At 42.1% G+C, this 11,143-nt stretch overlaps 1 protein-coding gene across 1 annotated transcript in view; it reads left to right on the top strand.

Annotated features, from left to right (window-relative positions):
- The first annotated feature begins 3,558 nt into the window (after positions 1-3,558).
- LOC147902446 (uncharacterized) overlaps positions 3,559-11,143 on the top strand; it is a 134,629-nt gene continuing 127,044 nt past the window's right edge. The window contains exon 1 of the mRNA XM_087373491.1: positions 3,559-3,891. Within this exon, the coding sequence (XP_087229617.1) occupies positions 3,770-3,891 (122 nt within the window). The 5' untranslated portion in view covers positions 3,559-3,769. The remainder of the gene's footprint in view (positions 3,892-11,143) is intronic.

The following is an 11,143-nucleotide window of genomic DNA, read 5'->3' as shown; positions in this document are numbered from 1 at the left end:
ATGATATGAAAGTATAAAGATATCAATGGATAAACATCCTTTTTTAATTAATTCAAATTTTTAAAAGTACAAAGTAAGTTAAATTAAATCTTAGTCACTTAATATATCAATGGATAAAATTTTCACTTTTATATTTTAAATTTGTTAAGATCAAAGTAAAACAATAATGATTGACTAAGTATTGCAAAAAACTTGAATGTAATGACAATGAAAAAAAGGAAGGAGAAATCATACTAATCAAATGTATATAGACAAATTTTGTCATTTATCTCATAGAGAAATGTAGCTCTAAACATCTAGAAGTTTCTCATCATCAATAGACTTGTTGCTCCTCAGTTGAGGATCCACCACTTTGTGTTCTATTGTTGGCTATTATAGCTAGACTACCAACTTAGATTCTTCACCTTGAAGGATGGTTGGGGCTCTCTAGATGCCAACTATACTTAAATACTGTCTGAGCTTAACTTTGCTCCCACGTCTTTGTTAGCATCAAGCATTATATACTATGTACACCTAGCATTGCAAGGGAGTAGCTCTATTAACAATGTTCTAAAAAGTACTCACTTGCATATGTGTGCATAATAAATGACCAACGTTTTATAGAAAACTCTAATGTTCTATACAATCCAAGAACAATGCTTCTATATCAAAATAGTTCTTGTAGCTATTTTAGGATTAGGTTCATTTGTTGCCCTATTTTAGGATTAGGTTCATTTGTTGCCCTATTTTAAGGTGTGGAATGTGTGAACTTGTTTAGACATCAAGTTTGTTATAATTTACAAAAGAATTTATAAGTTATGACTCTTATCAGTTACTTATATGCAAGATATTCAAAAAACCTTAAAGGACTTTTCTATACCCAATAAATTTTTAAGAAAAATGAATTAAAATCATATGATCTTTATATGATTTTTTATATGTGGAGTTTTCAAGGCCTTTGGAGGTAGGAAAATATATGTAGTGTATGTTAAATTTTATATTGAAAATTTTATGCGTAATTGTTATGAGAGATCAATTGATTTTTTAAATTCAAAACATAAAGCAACTTGATTGATGCTTCAAAAAATAAATTCTAATAATTTAGGCTTTAAAAGGTAGTAATCATTATATCTTAATGTTATATTTCAACACTTTGAATTGAATTTTGTAGTTACCTGGATGGGTTTCTAGGGGGTTCACAAATGTTCAAAGTCCATAGTTTCTTGATATCTAGTGCCTTTTTACATAATTTTAAAGCAAGAGTTTTATGTCTCATTCCTTCCTTTTTCTCAATTACTCAAAGATTATTTTAAATATTGACCTTTCCAATAAAAGCACACATTATACTTTTAAAACCCACTTTATTTAATTTTTATTTAAGAGGTTAAATTAGAATTCACGCTATGTTGGGCTTGGAAGGAAAATCCATGAACAATTATGCTTCCCATCATCAATGTCTTTGCACATTGAAATCCAGATTGTGTCAAACGAAAAGAAAGGTACTCAGTTGAGGAGTTGCAATGATGAGTGTTTGGTATCATGAGAGGCAGATGCTCTTTTTATCAAGGCATTTTTTAACACCTAAAATGTTATATATCATGCTTTTGATATAAAGGAAATGAAAAAGTATGAATAGCTATATCTCAAAGGTGATCCTCTAGGAAAAGGATCCTACCCATAATTTAAAGGGTGGCCCCAAAAGGGGATTTATTTCATACTTTGAGATTGCTTTTATAGAAACTTGCACTTTAGTTCCATATCCAATCACACAAGTCCTTCTCAATAGAGAATAATTCATCATCTAAGTGGACTTCAAATCTAAAATTGTATATACCAAGGTGTGAAACTCAAGAAAGGGTGATTTGTCTTTTGACTAGTTAGTACATACTGGGGCATTTACCTATGCATGTGAGGTGGAATGAGGCATACTCTTGTTGTTTCCATTTAACCTTTTCATTTAACTAAACCCACCTCTCGATTACTCTTTATTAAGTTAGGGTTTAGCTAAAGGTTCGTTCTAAGATCTATTTGTGTTGGCCTTAGTCTTTTTTTAAGAATCCAGTTCCCAAAGCGAGCAAGTATTGTGTCATCATAGCAGTTCCGAGTTACGATTTGGCCAGTATAATCATTAGAGTTCTTCTTACCTCAAATACAAAGGTGCCCCTCAGAGGGAGGATGGAACTTTCAAACCCTTGAAAAAGTATATGTAGTTATGGTTAAAGGAAAGCAAGTTCATCATGTGGTTTATAATTGTCTCTTAGTCAATGTGTTGTTGTAGAGTAGGCATCGCTTTGTTCTTCTTTATTTTCTTTGTCTGTTTGTTTGGTTTTTTTTTTCTTTGGGGGGGGGGGGGGGATAATCGTGTGCTTACCCATATGTAAGGTATATAAAACCAAAAAGGGGGTTAAAGAAAATGAAGCATTGTGAAGAAGTAATAGCTCAAGCAGTTGGGCATTTGCGCACCTGAGCTGGCTGCCATGCTTAAATCCCTCAGGATGCCCATACCCCAGTTGCCTATTCAGTGTAGGCCACGGGTAGATGTGCCCCCCGTAGATGGCCATGTGTGTGTGGCGTGGGTGTGTTCCCTTATTGAAATCAACCCTCTTTCTGTTCTCATTGAGTCAACCAGTAGCCATCATGGCTAGTCATAGCTAGTCCTGGTTCCCATCTACACCTTGATCTCAATGAGCTCTTGACTAGTATAGCCCAGCATTAGCATCTCGGTCTCAAGAGCCATCATGCCTAGTCATGGTCCCCATGTGCATCTTGGTCTCAATGAGCTCCTGACTAGTATAGCCCAGCATTAGCATCTTGGTCTCCATGAAAGATGCTCTCAATGAGTTTTGACTAGTATAGCCATTGAAATCAACCCTCACATTGAGTCAACCAGCCATTAAGTCATCTGCATCTTGGTCTCAATGAGCTCGTGACTAGGATAGCACAATCTAAGTCAATATTAGATAAAGTGGGAAGAATTTTGCATTTTGGGAATGAAACTTTAATCTTATTCTTGCTATAAATCAAACATACAAACTCCAACATTCATTCTGGGAATGAAACTTTAATCTTATCCTTGCTATATATCAAACATACAAACTCCAAATTTGCAAGAGATTGAAGGTTTAGACTCTACTCTTTGATATCTTTCCAAGGATATGTCACATGAGGGGGTTTTGACAAAATCTTATAGAGGTTCACCGGACTCCATTATTTCTTATGGGAATTGGGAATTTTCCCATTTTAGCTATTATTGACTCATGAGCTATTGACGAGTTTAGCATTCATGTTCACGAAGGTAACGATGGTGAGTCCGAGGAACCAAGGCCTTCAGGAAGATGAAGTGCACACGTTGAAGATTCTCTAAGGGTGGAAAAAAAAAGGGAAAAGAAATGAAGGATGGTTGCCGACGTGTGAGAGCGCCATGCAGTGTGAGCTCTGTGTGTTGCCACCTTTCGACCACTTTTGTCACTCAGTAAGCAATCGCACACGACTCGTCGGTTGGAAAGCGTGATCCTGCTTTCAATATACGCACCTCTCATCACAGCCTACTCATCACACGTCTTCTCGCCGTCGCTCTGTCGACAATCCGCCCATCAAGTACTTGCCTCGCCGCACCGGCTTCCTGTTGAGAGTAGAACAAATACACAACGAATGGAGTCATAATCCTCGACGTGATCGTCAAGGCTCATCAACCGAAACTAGATTTGCACGTATACCAAAAGCAGAAGCGGAATGCCCACCTGCCTCATCGTCTGTTGAGAACGAGAACTGTGAAAATGTTGACTAGCCGATGAAGAAGCTATCTGGAGCTAGGCTACAAGAAAGCAAGGACAATATGAGCAACCCTGCTACCAGCAAGTGGCTAAGGGACCTTTCGTCACTGGGGAACGTGGTCGTAGCGCGTTGTTCAAGGTGTGTTGGAGCAATGAACACTCTTTCTACCGCATCGTTTGTAGTTCCGTTGCTTTCTCGCATTCCACGAAATGGATAACTAGTTTATGGTAACAATTGAACTCGGATATAGTGTCGAAACACAGCGTCAGAACGGTTACACGCGGACAGGAGCACAAATTACGCATTCTTCACAGATTTTGGAAACTTCCTTGTATGCCAAACATAAGAAGCTGATCAGAGCAGGCAAAGGGTGGTCGTCAAATAAAACAATCGGAGTCACAGGTGTGTCGCATGGCAAAGAACTACTGGTTGCAAAACCTCTTAACTCTTATTAGAAGTATCCCGGAGGGTAGACGATCCTGTGTCTCGCCTGGGATGTTGAAGTGTCAGTCAAGCAGAAGGCTCAAAGGTTGGCAATATGGTAAGAAACATGTCTTATAGCCAAGAAGGAGAATATGGTGCAAAGCGAAGGTCAGGTGATTTGTATAGATAGGATGAACCATTTAAGGACAGGCTTTCTTTACTAAGTACGAGGGTAGGCAAATAAACTGGGATAGGAGATGTCCCACTCAGCCAGATGCAACTGGCATGCTGAAGCATTTAGATTGGGTGAGTCAAGCAGTAGGCTCAAAGGTTGGTACTATGGTCAGGAACCTGTCCCGTGTCTGGTCTTCAAGAAGACAAAGATGTAGGATAGGATGTACCATTTTTAAGGAGAGGATTTTCTTACTGAAGAACAGTCAAGGGTCAGAGCTGACAGTGACTAATTATGGCATGATCAATTTGGGCAAGTCAACATTAATATTGCTCTGCAAAATGGTTGCCCATAATGACAGGCATAGTTGAAGGCACCTGGAGGTATCAGATCTAATTTGGAAGTATTTAAAATATCCTCGAACGATGCAAGAACATTGTGTGCAGATGCTTGAATGTGTTGGAAATTAGGATCAAAGCCCCCATATGAGGAGAGTACTGAGACAAAGGTAGAGACAAAGTTGGTGGGCCGAGTATATCTCCCTAGTGTTAGTACATGTGTAAGAATATCATCATTTTCTATTCCCACACCGAGTATATCTCCAAGGATTAGTGTTAGTACATATGTGTAAGAATATCATTGTTTTTTATTCCCACGACAGAATAGAAATAAGATCCTTGTTAAGAAGGCGTGCTCTACAATGGGCTTCTTAGTTTTTAAAAGAAATGCCATCTTACACATAGAAACAACAGGTGAGTATCCAGACGGTTTGGGCCCTGAGTTTTTTTGCAGTGCTATTTAGCTTGCAAGAAGGCGAGATATATATGCATGAATCATCATGGCTTTCAGAAAATTGGGATTCATGATCTTACATCTGTTTGGGACAGTTTGGTGATTATTGATGATGGAGATGGTGGATTTGAGCAAAGGGTCCAATGTTAAATGGGCATTATTTAAGAATTCCAGAATGTTTTAAACTTGCCAGTTTTCTACTGAATCCTCCATCATTTTCAAGGATCACTCTCACATATTTAAAAAGATCCTTTGGAGCAAGCATGTGTGAAATTCTTTTTTGCTCTTTGCAATATCATTTTGAGTTTCCATTAGAGGGTGCCCCATGATAATGGATTATTATTTTAAAAGTAACCCAAGAAGTGATAGACTTTATTCTAGTGTATGCTTGTGAAAAGTTTTGAATAATCTGCAAAAATGAGGACACAGTTGTGAGGACAAGACAAGTACTGATTTCAAGGCAGATGAAAATTCCAGCCCACATTAGCATGTTTGTTCTAATTTCTGAATCTGTTAAAGGGATAACAATATTCGAGGACTGCAGAAAGTGACTAAAGGGTTGGACTCAAACAGAGAGGCAAACACGTTGCAAGGGGGAATCAACTATAGAGAATGTTAAGATTCAATTCACATTGTCATAAAATTTTTAAATCACAGACTTCCCTCATTTCCTCTGCTGGTAGCAATTGTGAGAGCTAGGTGCTGGATAGGTTGCTCACTTTATAGGAATCACACCACAAACTCAGAATGAGGTTGACAGATAGCCATCATTGGAATGATGCCATATTCAATGACCAGCCTCTAGGTTATTCAGGGTACATGCAGGTCTAGATGGGAGAGAGGGCCAGCACAGTTGGAGCCTGGAGAGCATTCAAACAGCTTCCTTCACTAGAGAGGTCATTACACAGTATTTTAGAGGTGCCACAGGTGCATTGTGCAGATCAATACAACCATTCCTTTGGCTGGTTAGATGGTGCCACATAGATAGGGACAGGAAGAGGTATCCATTGGCTGGGTGTCTTTTTTGGTATAGTGTTCCCCTGTAGGCCATTCGCATTCTTTGGGATCATGGAGGTGACACAGTTATTCATGCAGTTCAGGAGAATCAGTCAGGCTACCAATTCAGGAACCCATCTAGAATGTCATTCTTCGTACAATTAGTTACTGGATACAGTGATGGATGCTGGTTTATTGACCCCATTCTTCTCTTGGCAAGGGTATCTCATGGTGACTTTGGTTGTGAGGTGACTGCCCCTTCAGCATTTATCATGGGACAAAAGTGAGTGGGACCGTTTCAGTACCCCCCAGAGCTGCTTTGACTACATTGTTTGGAGCACAAAGAGATCCCAGATTTAGGATTTACAGTGGTTTCCCACCAGGAGAGCGCATTGGGAAAGATTTGGTATTACCCCCCATTGCAGACTCACTGCCTATGGAGCTTGTAGAGGAGACACATTTCCTTGATTTTTGGGCTTGTCCTGCCATTTGGCAGTCTTTCTAAGACCCCCTGTACCCTGCCCCCAAATAGCTTGTGGGGTATAGATGATATTGTGCTAGATATTGACAAGAGTAACTGCAGGCTGCCCCTGTTTTCCCTCCATCACTAGGCTACAACATGCTATACAGATGTTCTAGGCAGTGATGCTGGTTACCGTCTCCTAGACACTATCCTCTGGCAAGAGCCCCTCTAGGGGTGCTGCCAGGATGGCAGGATAGAATTTGGAATGTCCTGGAGGTAGACGACACTCAATCCACTTATCTTGTAGACCGGAGAGACATCTCAGTGGGGAAAGCATAACATGCCTCTATCAGCCATGCTACCATAGCACCCCAGGTGCAGACCTGTTTCATCCTCCACATCTTGGCGACAATATTGAGGGATCATTGGGGTAGCAATCGTCTCGTGTCCCCTTGCTGCACAACAATAGCAGATCCCGTTTATACTCCTTTACACCAGCCCTGATCTGGGCAAGCCTTTGTGGGCCACAAGCCAAATTAAGAATGAGATCTTCCTATAGCAAAAGCTGGTACTAAGGGTCTAACTTTAAAGACAGTCCAAACACAATTAAAAAAACAAAATAAAGATTAGCAGGCCATTCACCTCCCAGCCCCCTAGCATGTGGGCTAGAGTTCAGACTCCCACAAGGCCATTCCCGTCACAGCACCCCATACCACCGGAACTGTCCAAAGGAACCTTCATCATGGTATCTAGTGATCTGCCATGTAGAAGATAGGACTCTAGGCTCATGATCTAGACCAAACCATCTAGTGGTGTGTACACACTGAATACAAACACAATAGCCTTGACCACCCTTATAGAGAAAAGCATCCTGCTTTCCAAAAAGCATCCTGCTTTCCAAAAAGCATCGTGCCTAAATATTGCCAATTGGCCCTTTGCTAATGTTCTAGACCGTGTGAGCCTGCTTCTCCGTGCCCCCCTAACCCTATTGGTTTATGTCCATTCATCCAAGGATTAGCTTCCAGGTACATAACATTCTTTCCCTCTTTTTAAGTATTTATGTTTAAGCGAAATTGGGAATGTTATTATGCAAACTACCCATCAGCTCCCAAGTTGAGTCCTCAGACTTATCCTTCCACTTAACTTTGAACTCTGGAATTAACTTATTCGTAAGTTTCCTTTTCCTAAATTAATGACTCTTTCAGGTTCATGTGGAACATAGGTCAAATCCTCAAATTCCACAAGTTCTTGGAGTGAAACAAGACTGCCTCTAGCCTCCAACACCTCTTCAGTCTACTAACATGAAAAACTAGGTAAAGTTTTACATGTGGAGTCAATTCTAGTCTATATGCAACCTCATTAATCTTTTTAGAGAAGAAGAAGGGTCCATAGCACCTAAAGGATAAATATTTGACCAATCCTGTACATAACGTCTTGAAATCTTTGGTATCCTCGAGTATAAACACATTCTCTCAAAAAACTCTTTGGGCAAACAATGTCTATCAGCATGAAATCATTCTTTATCCTGACAGAAGATCCAGATGATGTCATGCGCATAGCTTCAAAATTTTATGCCGCCCTTCTTACTGCTGATCCTGACACACGGGATAGAGAGGATGCTAGACAGGTTATTTGGCAGAGCATCCCTTTGTTGGTGAAATCGGATATGCATGTTTTGCTGGATGCACCTTTCACCAACAGAGAGTTCAAGACTGCACTTTCAGCCCTTCACAAGGGCAAGTGCCCAAGTTCGGATGGCCTCACCCCTTCTTTTTTCATTGCATTTTGGGATATGATTGGAGACTACATTACATCAGCCCTTACATCAGCCCTGCAGGGCATTTGGGACTCTGGCGAGATGCCCAGGTCGCTCATAGAGGGTCTCATCCACCTTATCCCGAAAGGAGGTTGCAGAAATCTAGTGTCCCAGTGGAGGCCTATCACACTTCTGGGGACTTGTTACAAGATTCTAGCCAAGGCATGTAAGAGATTACAAAGATATGGTGTTGTAGGTATAAAGTCAACCCTATGGTCACAAGATTCTAGCAAAGGCAATCAGCCTCCGATTGCAGCCCCTTCTCCCAGATGACAAACTAGATTGGGGTTTTTTGGAGGGCACCCTTCTACGTTTTGGCTTTACTGATGCTTGGATTAGAGGTGTTTCCTCTTTGTACAGATCAGCCCACATCCAGGTACTTATTGGTGGGGTAAGGGGTGAGAGATTTCATATTTTCAGATCAGTCCGTCAAGGATGCCCCCTTGCTCCTTTTCTTTTTTTGTTCGTGGCTGAAGCTATGAGTATCTATGTTAGATCTCATGCTGACATCTTCGGGCTGAGACTTCACATCAGAAGGGAAGTGGAGCTACTTGACAGTGAGTTGGCAAATGACACAGTAGTTTACTTGGATGCCACACCACAGACGCTCACTTCTTTCAGGATAGCATTGAATTTATTTTGCTTGGCGGCGGGGGCGTAGATAAATTGGCATAAATCCAATGGCTTTTGGATCAGTGATGAGGACACTCCAGTTTGGGGGCTTGACATAAGATTCACTTGGGTTCAAAGGGATGTGCTAGTCAGGTATTTGGGCTGCCAGGTCGGCTTGGATATTTCTTCCACATAGCAGTTTGCTCCCGTGTCAGAGAGCATTAGGAGGAAGCTCCTTTTTTGGAGCTCAACCAAGCTAGATCTTGCCTCTAGAGTTGTGGTGGGGTCAACCAGGTCCTCTTGGCCACGGCCTGGTTTGTTTGTTCATGCTGGTGCCATTCTAGGGACTACATCACTTAGCTCACGAGACCGATCAAAAATTTTCTTTGGAGTGGGCTTGATGGCACAACAGATGCGTTAGCCAGGGTGGCTTGGGAGACCCTCATCCTCCCTACACAGGAAGGGGGTCTCAATATTATTGATCCAGATTTACAGTGCAAAGCTTTACTCTGCAAGATGGTGGTGCGGGGACTTATGCCAGGGCAGGAGCCGTGGAAGGCCTTTTCTATTAGTAGCATATAGACGTGCACACCTTCTTCAGGAGGAGATTGGATGAGCAGATCACCTTCGTCCCCTCTCATGGTTGCCATTCTGAAAGCATGGGCCAGTTTCAGGAGCACGCTTCGGAGGATTCCTCCTTCCTCTCGTGAAGAGATTGATAGGCAACCGATCATGTGGAATGACAGTATATTGGATGATCATGGCAGACCACTTGGTGCCTCACTCTACATGTAGTGGTCCAGGTGGGAGAGGGGACCCGCCTCATCATTGGGTTCATGGAAAGCTTTCTGCAGGCTTCCAGAGGAGACCAAATCTCAGTTGACAGGATATCTCAGAGGGAGTGCAGGGAGGATCTTGCAGATTGAGGCAACTCTTCCAGCAGATTGGGTAGACACAGATGATATGCCACTCACTTGCTCCACTTGGGTAGGTACTTTTACGAGAGGCGGTGTTCCTCTTCAGGTTTTGGCCTTTCGAGATGCACATGAGGATGCTTTGGTTTTTAGTGTGCATGATGGTGATAGATTGCTCAGGTCCACAAAGGACATCTTGCTTAAGTCTGCTTTTCAGCCTATCAGGGTTGTAGGTCTTTTGGTGCAGGGATCAGATTCAGAGTGGTTCCTCGACCCAGACCCCCAACTTCTCTCCACCGGATCTTGGAGGCTTTGGCTCTTCCCATTAGGTATTTGCAGTGGGACCCTGGAGAGTGGGAATGGATTGACGTAGGGCGTCGAGAGAAGAGCATCCTCTTCTTTCATTATACGGTCAGTAATGCCAGGAGATTCGACCTCAGTAGTAGAGGTTGGAGACCTTCCAAAGTTCCTCATTGGGAGTCATTTGATATCACTGCGGATTTGCAGAGGTGCTTCTGGAAGAGACTCTGGAAATCCCATAGGAATAGAAAGATCACTCTTTTCTTTTGGCTTTCTATCCATGGTGGGATTGCAGTGAACCTTTGGAAATCCAAGTTCAGAGCCGACGACCCTACTTGCCCTCGTTGCCTCTCTGCTTTGGAGACTATTCAGCATTGCTTATGGGATTGCAGACAGGCGAGGATGATTTGGATGGGGGTAGTAGCTAGGATTATCAGTCACTTTGCCTACTCCCCATTCTTTATGACATGGGGCTCAGTGGCTTGGCTTTCTCTTACAGGGCCTCAGGTATTCTACGAGAGACTTGAATCCTCTCGGGCCATTTCGATTCGACGTCATCAGGTTGAGTCCTGTTCTTTGGATGTAATACCACACCTTCCTTTTACAGCTGTACATGCCTCTGTGGATACCTCTTGGAAGATTCTAGCGAGCATAGCAGCCTGGCATATCTAGAGAGCCAGATGCATAGAGGCATTGGAGGGAACTCAGGTTCATCCCGCGCACACATTGGCTAGTATCTGGACAGACACCATACATACCTTGATGGCTGTATGGACGAGTATGCAGGGAGACTCCCGTGCAACCTTAGCTAGGAGGGCTTCTTTCTTCAAGGAATGGAAGGATTCTCCTTTCTTCTCTGAGACTCCTACAGAGTTGAGGTGGCACTTTCAGCCTCGGCCTTG

This window comes from Dipteris shenzhenensis, chromosome 4 (assembly GCF_047967505.1).
Source record: "Dipteris shenzhenensis isolate YYH24624 ecotype China chromosome 4, Dip_SZ_1.0, whole genome shotgun sequence".
In the NCBI taxonomy this organism is placed as follows: domain Eukaryota; kingdom Viridiplantae; phylum Streptophyta; class Polypodiopsida; order Gleicheniales; family Dipteridaceae; genus Dipteris; species Dipteris shenzhenensis.
The sequence above is the reverse complement of the archived record's forward strand: the minus strand, read 5'-3'. Positions and strand labels throughout refer to the sequence as shown.